The sequence below is a fragment of the Sapajus apella genome, unplaced genomic scaffold (genome assembly GCF_009761245.1).
Source record: "Sapajus apella isolate SASKATOON/1434 unplaced genomic scaffold, GSC_monkey_1.0 scaffold2, whole genome shotgun sequence".
Classification (NCBI taxonomy): domain Eukaryota; kingdom Metazoa; phylum Chordata; class Mammalia; order Primates; family Cebidae; genus Sapajus; species Sapajus apella.
This window is the reverse complement of record NW_022436942.1, coordinates 71,242,598-71,258,275: the sequence shown is the minus strand read 5'-3', so window position 1 is coordinate 71,258,275 and position 15,678 is coordinate 71,242,598. Positions and strand designations below refer to the sequence as shown.

Sequence of the window (15,678 nt, the reverse complement as noted above, 5' to 3'; positions counted from 1 at the left end):
GTGCTGGGGGCGGGGCCGAGTAGCTTCGGCAGCAACATCTACGATAAGTGGGACCTGTGTGCTGGGGGCGGGGCCGAGCAGCTTCAGCGGCGGTTGGGATAACGGACCTGTGTCTGCTGAGGCGGTGTGGGGTGGAGCCTGCTCCCATCCCAGGGGCTTCACGCAGCTTCCTTAACGAGGCTTCCCAGCTATCAGAAGTGGAAGCAGAAACAGAAAATTGATGATCGTGACTCGGACGAGGAAGGGGCATCTGACCGGCGAGGCCCAGAGCGAAGAGGTGGGAAGCGAGGCCGTGGTCAAGGTGAGAGAGCCAATGTGGGGAGTGTGGGTGCACAGGTAGGCAGGGCAGGTGTGGTCGGATTAGGGTAACACTGAGGCACAGGTGCAGGGGTTACTGCAGAGCCCCAGAGCTGGGTGCGTTGGGGTACCCTGGGTCCCCCCACGATCCCCCACCCCACCCCCACAGATTCCCCTTTCTGCTGTCCCGGCCTCTGATGGTCACGAGCACCGCCTCGCAGGCGCTGGAAAGTACCATGTCCCTCAGACACATTATCCCCAACCCCTTCCACTTCGCAGATGAAGCCATGGGGGTAATTTCTGTTAGATGCCCTGTTCACCTAATTCACCTCGTTGTCTAGAAACCTAGAGAACTCGGGAGGTGGAACCTGTGCGAATGCTGCTATGTGGGCCTTTTTCACCTGCAAAAATAGCATTTGCATGTGGTTCGACCTGACAAAGTGAGCATGAATTGATTCCCTGTGGCATCCTCGGGAGTGACGTTCTTTTTATCAGTGTTGTGGGGAAGTTCATGTCACCAAAGATGCAGTCAGAGGCAGCTTTGGTTCCGGGAGGAGGCAATGACGGAAGATGTTGAGGAAGGTGCTGTCTTGAAATGTGGGTTGGCAAGTGGTACATTTGGTCATCTGAGGACTTGGACCTCTTTGATCTGGCCTGGGTCCCTCAGCCAGTAACAGGCTAAGATGGATTTGAAGTTGGCTCTGTCTGCCAGAGCCTGTGCTTAAGGGCTGCTGTCAGGGAGGGGCTCCCACTTGCTGGGTGTGGACAGGTCACACATGACCTGGGAGGCAAGGTGACTGCGAATACCCACTTGACAGGCCAGGAAACAGGTGCTTTATGGGGGCTGTGACTGAACCTGGGTCACCCAGCTGCCCAAGCCTCCCACCTGCAGCCTTCCCTGGGGAGAAGGGAGTTTGGGACCATGTCTTGGGTCTCTCAGATTGCCTTCGCCCCGGCTTGTGTCACTCCACTCCCCGGGGCTGGTCACCGCCTCCTCTGGGTGTCTCTGAACCTGCATGCATTCGCCTGGGCCTCTTCTCTGTGGCTTCTCCCCCTCCAGCTCTCCCATCTGTGGGAATGTCTCCTTGTCAGCGTGGCTGGGTGGGGACCACCCACACCTCACTTCTCAGCCTGTTTTTACCTGGGTGAAACAGCAGCTTCTGCTGCAAGCAGTGCCATGCAGTGGGCGGGCAGGGCCTGGGGAGGTGGGAGCGACCTCTGGGCTTTGGGAGAAAGCAGCTGTTCTTCCCTGCGCTGTGTCCTCGTTGGAGGTGATAGGTCCTGCGAGGCACCCTGGCTCTAATGGAGACAGCTGGGACCACCCCAGTGGTCATCCCTCCAGGAGCCCTGGAGAGGCTGCTATTGTGAATGGGGAGGAGGAGGAGGACACAGGGCTTAGTGGGAGCCAGGGAGGGTGGTGCTTGCTTCCCGGAGAACTAGAAGAATGGACTACCTGGGGCTGGGGCAGGGCTGCTGACCTCCACTGCTGCTGCTTTGCTGTGTGACCTCAGACAAGTCCCTTTCCCTCTCTGGCCGCCTCTGATTCCTCTCCCGCCTAAAGGAAGGTTCATCTACACCCTTTTTGCATCTAACAAGCCTAGAGCATGCTGCCCATGGAGACAGAGGCTGAGGTCTGTCTTGGTTACTATGGGGGCCTCAGAGCCCAGCGTGTAGTAGGTGTGCTGTGGAAACAGACAACGCCTGGATTGGGGAATTCTCAGCAGTAACAGTCATGCCCAGAAGGCTCTCACCGTGGGCCAGGCCTTGTTCTGAGCACTTTATACCATTTATTTTTCACCCATGAGGGAGATGCTGTGATTTTTCATTCACAGATGGGGAAACTGAGGCGTGGAGACACTAACTGACTTGCCCAAGGTCTAAGAGGTTACAGCTGGGATTTGAACCCCGCGGTTCTGGCCCTGTGCTATTGAGCACTCCGTGGGGCTCTCTAAAGCTTTGTTAGCCACCTACTGGGCCACAGCAATAAGCACAGAACAGGAGTGGGACCGGGAAGGAGTCTGCGAGCTTCTGGGAGGAGGGGATCTTGGGAGTGATCCCACCACCTGAGCTCCCTGAATCCCTGTCCCAGCAGGTGCATCCCAGCCCCGTGCCCCAGGCACCCCTGCAGGCCGTGTCCGCCCGGAACTCAAGACCAAGCAGCAGATCCTGAAGCAGCGGCGCCGGGCCCAGAAGCTGCGCTTCCTGCAGCGCGGTGGCCTCAAGCAGCTCTCCGCTCGCAACCGCCGCCGTGCCCAGGAGCTGCAGCAGGGTGCCTTCGGCCGGGGTGCCCGCTCCAAGAAGGGCAAGATGCGGAAGAGGATGTGAGGACCAGGACCGAGCCCCGTGGTTCCTTGGTTGGCCTTAGAGTGGACATCAGCAGACGTTCCTGTGCACCACTGCGTGCCTGGCCTTGTGCCGGGCACTGGGGGTACTCCCTGCAGGAGCCATCATCCCTGAAAAGGAGCGCTGTATGGCCACAGAAGGGCAGCAGCTACGTCAGCCTAAGACAGAGACATTTGAGCAGGGCCTTGAAGCATGTGTAGGAGCTCGCCAGCAAAGCCAGGCAGGCCAAGACCTGAGTTGGCAACTCAGCTGCTGCTGCTTCCATGTGTTCTGGCTTCAGAGGTCATGGCTGCACCGGTCAGAGCCCTGAGTGCCTCAGGGTTTGGTGATGGCATTTTTAATGTAATAAATCTTTACTGAGTACTGCTGGTGGGCCAGAGTGTGATCTACTTGGGGAGTTGGAATGGAGAGACCTGGGTACTAAAATCCCAACTAATGTGGCAGAGGAGGAATTGAGAGCATATCCAGGGCCTCCCAAGGTGGGGTTCTGCGGCTGTGTCCATTTGGCAATGAGGAAAGTGAGGCTCAGAGCACAAGCCAGGTGCCAGAGGTGGGAGTTTGTCCCCCTTCCTCCCACCTGCTTCCTTGCAGCTGGAATGGGCTGAGGGAGGGGAACAGGATGCACAGCCTGGAGGCAAGGGCATGCTGCTCCCCTCTGGCTATGAAGAGGTTAACTCAGGCCCTCCACACCTGGAGGTCAGAACCTGGCCTGCCCTCTCACCTCCCACCCCATTCAAGGTTCTGAGAAGGTCAAGGGCGGCCCCAGGTGCTGGATTCTCAGGCTGGGCCTCTCAGCTGGCAGAGTCCACAGTGGAGAGATCTTCGTGAGCTCTTATCTAGCATGGACCCTGTTCTGAGACCTGACAAAGAGCCTTTTTCATGCCCCCGCCACCTTGGGAGGGAGGGCCTGGTCTGGTCTCATTTTAGAGACAATTGCCCCACACATAGCCCATTGACCCCCCCATCACCTCCTCATCAGGGCCTGAATTTATTGAGTGCTTGCTGTGTAGACCTGCATTTATTGAATACTTGTTATGTGCCTCTCATGGCAGGCCCACAGCACTCTGAACAGGCACAGCCCTCCCATCTTCCCAATGAGGAAACGGATTCAGGAAGAGCCACCCTGTCCCACCCCATCGGAAATGCGGGGCCCTCCTATCCTGGGGTCTCTCGGGGGTCCCCTCTCCCGCTGCTCACCTGGGTCCGAGCTAGGAGGCAGGGGCTGCAGGCTCAGTCTGACCCAGGCCTGCCAGCATGGCGGAGAGGTCTTGCATGAACAGCTTCACCTGGGGGACCCCAACACAAAGTCACACTTCAGCCCAAGAGCCACTGTCCAGCCCCTACCCCTCAACATGTGGGGAGGCCGAAAGGCAGGGCGGGGACTGGAGACCCCCTCCCTGAAAGAACAGCAATGATGGTGGTTCCCAGAGGCAGTGACAGATCCTAAACTTCTGGGTTTTAAAAGCCTCAGGCCAACCTTCCCAATTGCCACATGAGCAGACACCTCAGCTTCCTAGCTGCTGTCACCTGCACCATCCAATTAGTATTTTCATTTACATCAGTCAGCTTTATTTTCTTTTAATTGGATCAGTCGTATTCATTGGTTTGTGACTTACTCTCATCTTCTCCATGGGTGGCCCTCCTTTATTTTGTTTAATTCTTTATGGATATCAACTTAATAAACGCCTCGGATCCATTGTGAAAACTAGAACTTGAGGGTGAACATACAGCTATCCGTGGGCTGCCCTCATATTTATCACCCTATCAACAGAAGGAAATTGTTTCTCCACCAAAAATGGAAAGAAGTAGTTACCCCTTGTCATAACTAGGGGGTACTTGAAAATAATGAAAATGCAGTGGACAAATGAAGCTGTTACTGAATTCCAGCAGCCGCAGAGCAGTGTGAGTCCCGGCCGAGGCCGGGGAGTGTTAGGGGAGGTGGGAAAAAGCACAGCGTCCCTCCAGGGAGCCTTTCTCCTTGACAGGGGCAGAGTTGATTTTGAAAAGAGACGGTCTGGTCCTAGTGCAGTGGTGTTTACAACTAATTAATTACAACCAGTTACTGATTTTGTTCCTTGTTAATGTCCAGCTACTTCAGTTGGACTGAAAGAAAAGGGACTGGCCAGGCGCAGTGGCTCACGCCTGTAATCCCAGCAGTTTGGGAGGCCGAAGCGAGTGGATCACGAGGTCAGGAGATAGCGTGCATCCTGGCTAACACAGTGAAACCCTGTCTCTACTAAAAACACAAAAAATTAGGTGGGCGTGGAGGCGTGTGCCTGTAAAATCCCGGCTACTCAGGAGGCTGAGGCAGGAGAACACTTGAACCTGGGAGGCAGAGGTTGCAGTGAGCCTAGAATCCATCCTAGGCTGGGTGCCTGTGCAGTGATCCAGCCCACGGCCCTGGGGAAAGGACTCTGACCTCTTAAGAGGGCCATGCTTAACCCAGAAAAGGTGTCACTAACTGTGGAGTTTTAGGTACCTGATTTTTCCAAAGAGGGATAGCTTGGGGGCTGGAGGTGCCATACAGAGGGGGCCTTACCTGCTCTAGCTGCCCCTCTGTGTCCTCAATGTCCAGTGCAGGCGGCTGCCCCTGATGCTGGCACACTAGTTGGAACAGGTTGAGCACGGCCATCCTGCTGCGCCCCAGGAGCAGAGTCTTCTCCGCTGCTGTGTTCTGAATCTGAATCCACTTGGATTCCTGGAGAACACCCACCCGGCTCCCAATTAAGGCAACTGGCCTGCCCCCTGTCCCATCCATTTTTTTTTTTTTTTTTTTTTTTTTGAGACAGAGTCTCACTCTGTTGCCCAGACTGGAGTCCAGTGGTGTGATGTCAGTTCACTGCAACATCCGCCTCCCGGGGCCTAGCGATTCTCCTGCCTGTCTCCTGAGTAGATGGGACTACAGGTGCACGCCACCACGCCTGGCTAATTTTTAGTAGAGAGGTTTCACCATGTTGGCCAGGCTGGTCTCAAACTCCTGAACTGAGGTGATCTGCCCACCTCTGCCTCCCAAAGTGCTGAGATGACAGGCGTGAGCCACCACGCCCAGCATTCTTCCCATCCACTTTAGCCAGTCAGGCACGGTCAGATGCTCTCGGGAGAGGGTTTCGGGAGCCTGGTACCGGCGGATGGAGCGGGGCTTCATGCCCAAAAGATGATGCCTGAGATCCCCTCCTTAGCGCAGCGGAGCCTCTGGGTAAGTATTGCCCCATCGGTCCTCATCAGCCATGGCGCTCCTCCCCGCCCGGCGGTGGAAGCCTGGGATCCCGAGCGCCCCCCACCTGGGGCGGGCCATACCCACTGCAGCTTGCGCTCCCGGGCAGCCTCCAGACGCTCCTGCAGCTGCGCCCGACGCTGGCCGTGTGCGAGCAGCTCGTCCGGCCAGGCGTCCCGCAGCCGCTGCAGCCGCGCCCGCACGGCCTCCTGCTCGGCGAGCCGCTCGCGCTCCCTGAGCCTCAGTGCTGCCTGTGTCTCGGCCAGGCCGTCGAAGCGCGCCACCAGCTCCGGGACATCTTGGAACTACAGTAGGGGCGGGGAAGAGACTCACATGGGCCTGCGGTCCCCTACCCTCTCCATCCCACCTGGCCGCTGGCGCTTTTATTATTGGAATAATCTTTCTGGAAAGTGACTTAGCAGTTGGTAAATGTCAAACTCCATTTGTTAGAGACAAGGTCTCGCTCTGTCACCTGGGCTGGAGTGCGGTGGCGCGATCATAGCTCGCTGCCATCTCCAACTCCTGGACTCAAGCGATCTTCCCATTTCCGATCCAGAGTAGCTGGGATTATAGCCGCAGGCCACCAAACCGGGTTAATTTTTTGTATACATCGGGGAGGGGGGGGGTGTCTCTCTACGTTTTTTCAGGCTGGTCTCGAACTCCTGGCCTCAAGCAATCCTCCCGCCTTGGCCTCCCAAAGTGTTGGGATTACAGGCGTGAGCCACTGCGCCCGGTCAGAGTTAGCTTTCTGAATCTTCAGTTTTCCTATCTGTAAAATGGGATTGACAGTTGACAATAACAGGACTCCCTTCACTGGACTTTGGGGAGGATTCAAGAACAAAACATGGGCGGTGACTCACGCACGTAATCCCAGCACCTTGGGAGTCCGGGCGGGAGGATTGCTTGAGCCGAAGAGTTCGAAACCAGCCTGGGCAACATAGTGAGACCCCCCCCTCTATTAAAAACAATAATTAAAAAAATAGCCAGGCGTGGTGGCATGCGCCTGCGGTCCCATTTACTTGGGAGGCAGAGGCAGGAGGATCCCTTGAGCCCAGGAAGTCAAGGCTGCAGTGAGCCGCGATCGCGCCAATAACACAGCGAGTCACAGTCACAACCCGCCCCTCCCCCCCAAAATCTAACAACAACAAAAACCAAAGAGTATCTCTGACACACAGTGAACGCTCCATAAGTGATAGTCCCTTGAATGCAGTTAGCGCTCCAGTAGTTCGCCGGTCCGAAGCCGTCCCAGAGCCACGCAGCGCTGCGCGGTGGCCCTGAGCTCCCAGCCTCCTGCGCCGCTCTCACCCCTGGCAGCAGCTCCAGCGCTTGCTCCAGCAGGCGCGCGCAGGGCTCCAGGCGCTGCAGTCTGCGCTGCAGCCGCGCGTGCTCCTGCCTTAGCTCCTCGAGCTGGGCCCGCAGCCGCAGCGCCTCCGCCTCCCGGCGGCCCGCCTGGTTCCGCTCCTCCGCCGCTCTCCGCAGCGCGCGATTGCGCCTGGCCTCGGAGTCCTGGGGAGTAAGGTGGGGAGCAGGCGACCTCCAGGACTCGGGAGCTGGCCGGGAGTTCGCCACCTCCGCCCTGCCCTGACCTTCGCACTCAAAACCTGGGCGGCCAGCAGGCGCGTCAAAGAAGTTGGCTCTTCACCGCACGCCCCTGCATTTTTTTTTTTTTTTTTTTTAACTCGGCGGCTTCAGGCAGTGCGTGTGTGTTTCCCGCCGTTCCCTTTTGCATGACTAAACCCACTTCTTTTCTTTTGTTACTGCCGGGCCCCTTTGTGGGTGTGAGCTGCGACCCATAGGCCCCGCCTCCCCGCCCCCAGCAGTCTCCACACACCTGGAAAAACTTGTCAAAGCTGATGAACGACCCCTTTAGCTCCCGCTCCTTCTGTTCCAGCTGTTCCCAGCGCTGTTTCAGGGCTGCCATCTTGGTGTGGAACACCTGGGGATGAGGAGTGGGGTGTCTGTGTGGCTTTGGGGGTCCGGGTCCTCCCATGCTCTCGGGTTCGCACCTCACCCCTTCCACCTGTTGTCCCTGATCTGTGGCTGCTCCCTGTTCAGTCCATCCGCAGCTCCCATCACTCAGAGATGAAGCCCAAACACCCTCCTCCAGCCCCCGAATGTCAGTGTCCCTGCCCTTCCCTCAGGCCTCATTGTACTCTCTCTCCTCCCATACTCTGTCTTCCAGCCACTCAACTACCTGTGTTTTGTTCTTGCCTTCCAGCCTTTGTGTATGCTTTTCCTCTGGCTGTTTTTCCTTCCTCATCCCATTCGCCTTTGCTGGATAAGCTGACTTGCCCTTCAGCAATCCCCAAGACATCACTTCCTCCAGGAAGCCCTCCATGACCACCCCCATGGAGAGGCAGGGACTTCTTCTGGGCTCCCACAGCTCCTGCCCAGTGCTTCTCCCCTGTAGCAGTCACCACCCAAACACTCATCTGCTTTCCTCTCTAGACTGTGAGCCCTACAAGGGAAGGAACCATGGTGAGACCTGCAGGTTGGTGCTCAATGCACACAAATTTATCTGCACCAACAACTGGTCTCATTTGGTCCCCATTTGACTGATGAGGAAACCAAGGCTTGCAGTGGTGAAACGACTTGTCTCAGACTTTATAACTAACAACTTGGCTCCATCACTTCCCATCTGCTGGCTCACCCCCTGGTTACAGTAGTGGGGCTCACCTGCTTCTGGGTCTGCAGGGCCTGGTCTGCATCCACCAGCTCTTGCCTCTTCTCCAGGAGACGTAGCACTGGCGGGAAGTAATGCTCAGCCTGCTCTGGCAGCTTTCTGGAGAGTCAAGGAGGAGGTGGGGGTGAAGGAAGCACGTGTCGGGGCCCCACATCTCACCACTGTGTCTGGAGTGTCCCATTAGCCACCCACTGGCTGGTTAATTTTGTTGTTGTTGTTGTTTAGATTTGTTTTTCGGGTCTTGCTTTGTCACCCAGGCTGGAGTGCGGTGGTGTGATAGCTCACTCCTGGGCTCAAGCAATTCTCCCGTCTTGTCTCCTGAGTAGCTAGGACTGCAGGTGTGTGCCATCACACCCAGCTAACTTTTATTTTGTAAAGATAAGGTCTTGATTTATTGCCCAGGCTGGTCTTGAACTTGTGGACTCAAGCAATCCTCCTGCCTCAGCCTCCCAGTATTGGGATTACAGGTGTGAGCCACCACAACTGGTTAAATTATTATTTATTATTATTATTTTTTGAGATGGAGTCTCACCCTGTCATCCAGGCTGGAGTGCAATGGCGCAATTTTGGCTCACTGCAACCTCTGCCTTCCAGGTTCAAGCAATTCTCCTGCCTCAGACTTCCAAGTAGCTAGGATTACAGGTATGGGCCACCATGCCTGGCTAATTTTTGTATTTTTAGTAGAGACAGGTTTTCACCATGTTGTCCAGGCTGGTCTCGAACTCCTGACCTCAAGTGATCTGCCCACCTTGGCCTCCCAAAGTGCTGGGAGTACAGGTGTGAGCCACCGCACCGGGTGAATTCTTTATTCATTCAGCAAATTGTCCTGAGCACCTACTCTGGGCCAGGCACCCTTCTAGGCACTAGGGGTACAGCTGGGAACAGGACAGGTAAAAATCCCTGTTCCCTCATAAGCTGGCATTTTGCTGGCAGCCACAGAAAATCAACCTAATAAATAATAATAATAATAATAAAGAATGGCAGAACATGGTAGCCACTGAGACGAAAAATTAAGCAGACTAACGGGATCTTTCAACAGGAAGGAGGTGGCACCTGAGCAGGACCTGGAGGAGAAGAGGGATCAAGCCACGTGGACATCTCCAGAAAACAGATTCTAGGATCCTGGTGTGGCCAGGGTGGCTGGAGAGGAGGGAGGGAGGAGAAAAGAGATGGGAATGGGGAGCAGGGAGGTGCTGAGAATCCAACTGAGGTGGGCCATGGTGAGGAGGGACTTTGGCCTTGACTCTGAGTGAAGTGGGAGTGGGGGAGGGTTTTTGGCAGAGGAGAGGTCCTTCTGGCTGCAGGAGACCAGTGGTGGGGCCAGGGGCTATTCCGGAGGTAGTGCGGTTCTGAGCAAGACAGTAGCGGAGGGAGGTGAGAACAGAGCTGATGGAGTGCGGATGGGGGTGAGAAAGGGGTCAGAGGTGATCCCAGCAGCCGGAAGGATGTTACTGGGAGGGCAGGCTCAGGAGAGCAGGTCAGGTCCGGGAGGCCAGCTCCCTGCTATGGCCAAGCCCGAGATGCCCGAGGTCTCCGCAGGGAGAGGCCCAGGAGGTGGTGGGGTTCTGGAGTCCAGCTCCACAGGGAGAAACGGAGAGCAGAAGGGATGACTAATGTGCAATTTGCAAGGCTTTCCTGGCCGTAGCCCAGGAGAAACTCCCCTCCCCATTTTATAGATGCTGAGACGGGGTTGGGACTTGAGGCCACGCTGCTGAAAGCAAAGGAGACACAGAACAAGCTTCCTCTGTTCCTCCTTAAAATGCAGTTTCGGGGGTGGATTGGGGAGCAGGATTTCATAGAATAATTCCTTCCCACCTCGGTTTGAATGATTTAATCTCAGCCGGATGTCAGCTAGGCGTGGGGGATCAGGAACAAATCCTGAGACCATGGTGATGTCTCAGTTTCTCCCTGAGCCTCAGTTTCCTCTTCTGTGAAGTGGGGACAATAACCTCCAGTATGATCTGCCCAAGGAAGGCAGACCCCGGAGGTGAGGAAGAAGAGGTGGGCCAGCCCACCCGTTCCTGCCCTCCTCCTAGCCCTCCCTGCCTCTACATCCCACTCACGTAGACTGTTTCTCCTGCAAGGCCAGTCGGAAATACTCCTCCCAGGGCACCGCCATCCTCCTGGCAGTTGCCCCAGCTTTCTTTCCACCAGCTGGAGTTTTGCACAAGTCTAGGAGAGCCTGGGGGTTCTGTGGAGCGTGGTGTGGAAGCCCGCTCAGCTCTCCCAGAGCCGCCCAGCAGGCTCTGGTTGCCCGGCAACCAACGACACAACATTCCACTGCGTGGCTTCGGCTAGGCCTCGGAATCCACCGGGGAAGGGAGAGGGAAGGGGCTGCAAGGAGAGGAGCAGCCTCTGCCGCTCCTGGAGAGGCCTGTAACACCCCATCAAATGAGGGTGCAGTGGAGAGAATGGGGGTCCCTTGGCCAAGAAATTGCCTTTCTTAGTGCCCCACGTTTGGCCAAGCCTCTTCCTAGTTGGCTGGGATAGGGCCTCACTAACCGGGCCACAGTTGTGTGTACTCAGGCTGTGGCTCAAAAGAATAATTACTGGGCACGCACTGCTAGCCAGACCCTAGGTGGAGTCATTCACCGCAGCCCTTTGAATTGCCACTCCCTGTCCTAGTGATGGGGCTCCTCTGGGTATTTCTCAGGGAGCCCCCAGCCTGGTTAGGGAGACAAAGGGAGACCATCAGGACCTCCCAGTGGAAACCAGCTTGGAAGGGATGGTCTAGACTTGGGGAATGGGGGCATAGAGTAGGGGAGAAGCTGAGATAGTTTGGGCATTTATTTATTTATTTCACGTGGAGTCTTGCTCTGCCACCCAGGCTGGAGTGCAGTGGCTCAATCTCGGCTCACTGCAACCTCTGCCTCCCAGGTTCAAGCAATTCTCATGCCTCAGCCTCCTGAGTAGCTGGGATTACAGGTGCATGCCACTAATTTTTGTATTTTTAGTAGAGACAGGGTTTCGCCGTGTTGGCCACGCTGGTCTCAAACTCCTGACTTCAAGTGATCTACCTGCCTTGGTCTCCCAAAGTGCTGGGATTACAGGCGTGAGCCTCTGCGTCCGGCCGGTAGTTTGGGCTTTCCTGTGAGTTGGATGCTATGTGTAGCACTCTATAGTATCTAAATTAATCCCTAAGACAGCCCTGTGGGGGGAGGGTGGTACCAGGGAAAAGTACTCAGTGTAGTATAAAAAGTACCCTTGGGTTCTTCAACTGGAAGCAGCAAACACCGGCGTCTTGTCCTCCCTGGTTCTGGTCATTTTATTTTCCATTTTATATAATTTATTTTCCATTCAAAGAAATGTGTTTTCTTTTCTTTTTTTTTTTTTTTTTGAGACGGAGTTTCGCTCTTGTTACCCAGGCTGGAGTGCAATGGCGCGATCTCGGCTCACCGCAACCTCCGCCTCCTGGGTTCAGGCAATTCTCCTGCCTCAGCCTCCTGAGTAGCTGGGATTACAGGCACGCACCACCATGCCCAGCTAATTTTTTGTATTTTTAGTAGAGACGGGGTTTCACCATGTTGACCAGGATGGTCTCGATCTCTTGACCTCGTGATCCACCCGCCTCGGCCTCCCAAAGTGCTGGGATTACAGGCTTGAGCCACCGCGCCCGGCCGAAATGTATTTTCTTAATGCAGAGCAATGCTGTTTCAAAACCTGTAGTCCCTTGTAATGCCCATTGCTTAAAATGCTCCTGAGGATTTTGTCAGAGCATGTTTTAAAAGCAATGAGGGCGGAGTGTGGTGGCCGATGCCTGTCATCTCAGCACTCCGGGAGGATTGGAAATGGCCATTGGCCATTGGTAGGAGGACTGCTTGTGCCCAGGAGTTCCAGCCCAGCCTGGGTGACATAGAGAAACCCCAGCTCTACAAAAAATAATAAGATTAGCTGGGGGTAGTGGCATGTGTCTGTAGTTCCAGCTACTCGGGAAGCTGAGGCAGGAGGATTGCTAGAGCCCAGGAGGTTGAGGTTGCAGTGAGCTATGATCACTCCACTGCACTCCAGACTGGGCAACAGCATAAGAGTCTGTCTCAATAAATAAATACTTAAGAAATTTAAAAGAATGAAAATAATGTACATTTTATCTTTGAGCATTTTTAAAATTAAATTGCACATGCTATCTTTCTGCACAAATTGATGTGAAGTTACGATAAGTTATACGATCTCTTTTTTTCTTTCCCTCTTTCTTTCTTTTCTTTCTTTCTTTCTTTCTCTCTCTCTCTCTCTCTCTTTCTCTCTTTCTCTCTTTCTCTCTTTCTCTTTCTCTCTTTCTCTCTTTCTCTCTCTTTCTCTCTTTCTCTCTTTCTCTCTCTTTCTCTCTTTCTCTCTTTCTCTCTTTCTCTCTTTCTCTCTTTCTCTCTTTCTTTCTTTCTTTCTTTTTCTTTCTTGAGACAGAGTCTCGCTCTGTCACCCAGGCTGGAGTGCAGTGGCTCAATCTCAGGTCACTATAACCTCCGTCTCCTAGGTTCAAGAGAGTCTCCTGCCTCAGCCTCCAGAGTAGCTGGGATCACAGGCATTTGCCACCACACCTGGCTAGATTTTTGTATTTTTAGTAGAGACAGGGTTTCGCCATCTTGGCCAGGCTGTTCTCGAACTCCTGGCTTCAGGAGATCTGCCCTCCTCAGCCTCCCAAAGTGCAGGGATTACAGGTATGAGCCACCTCTCCTGGCCTCGTTTTATAAAAAAAAAATTAAAAAGATAAAGGTATCTTTTACAAAAAGTAAAGTCACTTTTTCCTTATACAGTTCTATGGGTTTTGGCAAATGCATACAGTCACGTAATCACCACCACAATCAATATACAGAACATTTCCATCACCCTAAAAACCCCTTGTGCTCCTTTATAATCAACCCTTACCACCACCCCAGCCTCTGGCAACTTCTACATGGTCTCCTTTTGCAGGATATCATACATGTAATTATGGCATATACTTTGTAGCCCTTTGAGTCTACCTTCTTTCACTTAGTAAGAGCCATTTGACGTTTATTCATATTAATATGTGTATCAGTAGCTCATTCTTTTTTTTTTTTTTTTTTTTGAGACGGGGTTTTGCTCTTGTTACCCAGGCTGGAGTGCAATGGCGCGATCTCGGCTCATCGCAACCTCCGTCTCCTGGGTTCAGGCAGTTCTCCTGCCTCAGCCTCCTGAGTAGCTGGGATTACAGGCATGCGCCACCATGCCCAGCTGATTTTTTGTATTTTTAGTAGAGACGGGGTTTCACCATGTTGACCAGGATGGTCTTGATCTCTTGACCTCGTGATCCACCCGCCTCGGCCTCCCAAAGTGCTGGGATTACAGGCGTGAGCCACCGCGCCCGGCCCAGTAGCTCATTCTTTTTCATTTGTGGGGACGTTATATTATGAATATTATAGTTTGCTGATTCACTCCCCAGGTGAAGGGCAGGTGGGTTCCTTCCAGTTTTGGGCACTTGCAAATACAGGCTGTGTTCATGTACAGGTTTTTATGCCAACGTAAGTTTTCATTTTACTTGTGTTAGTATGTGTGAGTGGTATTGCTGTGTCATATGGTAAGTGTGTGTTGAACTGTATGAAAATTGCAGACTGTTTTTCAAGGTGGCCGTGCTATTTTTATATTCACACTAGCACTGTAAAAGAGTTCTAGTTGCTCCATATCCTCACCAGCAGTTGGTATTGTCGGTTTTTTAAAAAGTCATTTTATGGCTGGGTGTGGTGGCTCATGCCTAGAATCCCAGCACTTTGAGAGGCCGAGGCAGGTGGATCACCTGAGGTCAGGAGTTCAAGACCAGCCTGGCCAGCATGGTAAAACCCCATCTCTACTAAAAATACAAAAATTAGCTTTGCGTAGGGGCATGCACCTATGATCCCAGCTACTCAGAAGGCTGAGGCAGGAGAATCACTTGAATCTGGAAGGCAGATGTTGCAGTGAGCCAAGATCAAGCCACTGCACTCCAGCCTGCCTGATGAGTGAGACTTTGTCTCAAAAAAACAAAAAAAGTCATTTTAATAGTTGCATTATAGTATAGGTTACAGTTAAATTTTTTTTAGGCAAGATCTGGCTCTACCACAAGGCTGGAGTGCAGTGGCACGATCTTGGCTCACTGCAACCTCTACCTCCCAGACTCAAGCCATCCTCCCACCTCAGCCTCCCAAGAAGCTGGGACCTCAGGCACGTGCCACCGTGCCCGGCTAATTTTTGTATATTTTGTAGGTGGGGTTCCACCATGTTGCCCAGGCTGGTCTTGAACTTGTGTGCTCAAGCGATCTGCCTGCTTCTGCCTCCCAACGTGCTGAGATTACAGGCATTAGCCACCACACCTGGCCTAGGTTACTTTTTAATTTTTGAGATAACTGTAGATTTACGTGCAGTTTAAGGACCAGTACAGAGAGATCCCGTATCCCTTCCACCCAGTTTCCCCCAGTGGTAACATCTTGCGTAACTACAGTACAATATCACAATCAGAAAGTTGGCATTGATACAACCCACTGACCTCATTCAGATTTCACCATTCTAACATGCACTCATGGGCATGTGTGTGTATATTTAGTTCTATGCAACCTTGCCACAGGCATATTATGTGACCACCACTATAGTCAAAATACAGAACAGTTCATCACAAAGATCACTAGAGGCGTCCCTGTCTCGCGCCTTCTCCCCTCCCTAAGCCCTGGCAACCATTCCTCTGTTCTCCATCTGTATAATCTTGGCATGTCAAGGATGTTTGAGAAATGGAATTGGCCAGCCACTGTGGCCATGCCTGTAATTCCAACACTTTGAGGGGCCGAGGCGGGAGGATCGCTTGAGCCCAGGAGTTTCACCAGCCTGGGCAACATGATGAAACCCTGTGTCTACAAAAAATACAAAAATTATCCAGGCGTGCCATGTGCCTGTAGTCTCAGCTACTTGGGAGGCTGAAGTGGGAGGATCACTTGATCCTAGGAGGCAGAGGCTGCAGTGAGCCATGATAGCGTCACTGCACTCCAGCCTCAGTGACAGAGCAAGACCCTGCCTCAAAAGCAAGGAAGTGGAGGGGAGGGGAGGGAAGGCAAGGGAAGGGCAGGAAAGGAAGAAAAGGAGAGAGAAGCCGGGCGCGGTGGCTCAAGCCTGTAATCCCAGCACTTTGGGAGGCCGAGGCGGGTGGATCACGAGGTCAAGAGAT

The 15,678-nt window shown here is 53.7% G+C and overlaps 2 protein-coding genes across 2 annotated transcripts in view; one reads left to right on the top strand and one right to left on the bottom strand.

Annotated features, from left to right (window-relative positions):
- DDX54 (DEAD-box helicase 54) overlaps positions 1 to 3,006 on the top strand; it is a 25,192-nt gene extending 22,186 nt beyond the window's left edge. The window contains exons 19-20 of the mRNA XM_032240471.1: positions 189 to 301; positions 2,390 to 3,006. Of these exons, the coding sequence (XP_032096362.1) occupies positions 189 to 301; positions 2,390 to 2,622 (346 nt within the window). The 3' untranslated portion in view covers positions 2,623 to 3,006. The remainder of the gene's footprint in view (positions 1 to 188; positions 302 to 2,389) is intronic.
- A 168-nt stretch (positions 3,007 to 3,174) lies between these two features.
- Positions 3,175 to 10,788, bottom strand: CFAP73 (cilia and flagella associated protein 73). Its single transcript, XM_032240483.1, has 7 exons — positions 10,601 to 10,788; positions 8,531 to 8,636; positions 7,686 to 7,790; positions 7,160 to 7,360; positions 5,938 to 6,159; positions 5,180 to 5,338; positions 3,175 to 3,926 (listed from the first exon to the last, which is right to left on the bottom strand). The coding sequence occupies exons 1-7, from the start codon at positions 10,654 to 10,656 to the stop codon at positions 3,849 to 3,851; spliced, it is 927 nt and encodes a 308-aa protein (XP_032096374.1). The 5' UTR covers positions 10,657 to 10,788; the 3' UTR covers positions 3,175 to 3,848.
- Between the last annotated feature and the right edge of the window lie 4,890 nt (positions 10,789 to 15,678).

Excerpts from the sequence above, each read along its gene's own strand:
- CFAP73 (XM_032240483.1), bottom strand. The coding sequence starts at position 10,656 with ATGGCGGTGCCCTGGGAGGAGTATTTCCGACTGGCCTTGCAGGAGAAA. Across the intron at positions 8,637-10,600 it reads TTGCAGGAGAAACAGTCTAC|AAAGCTGCCAGAGCAGGCTG; the intron begins GTGAGTGGGATG and ends TTGACTCTCCAG. Across the intron at positions 5,339-5,937 it reads GGGAGCGCAAGCTGCAGTGG|GAATCCAAGTGGATTCAGAT; the intron begins GTATGGCCCGCC and ends GGTGTTCTCCAG.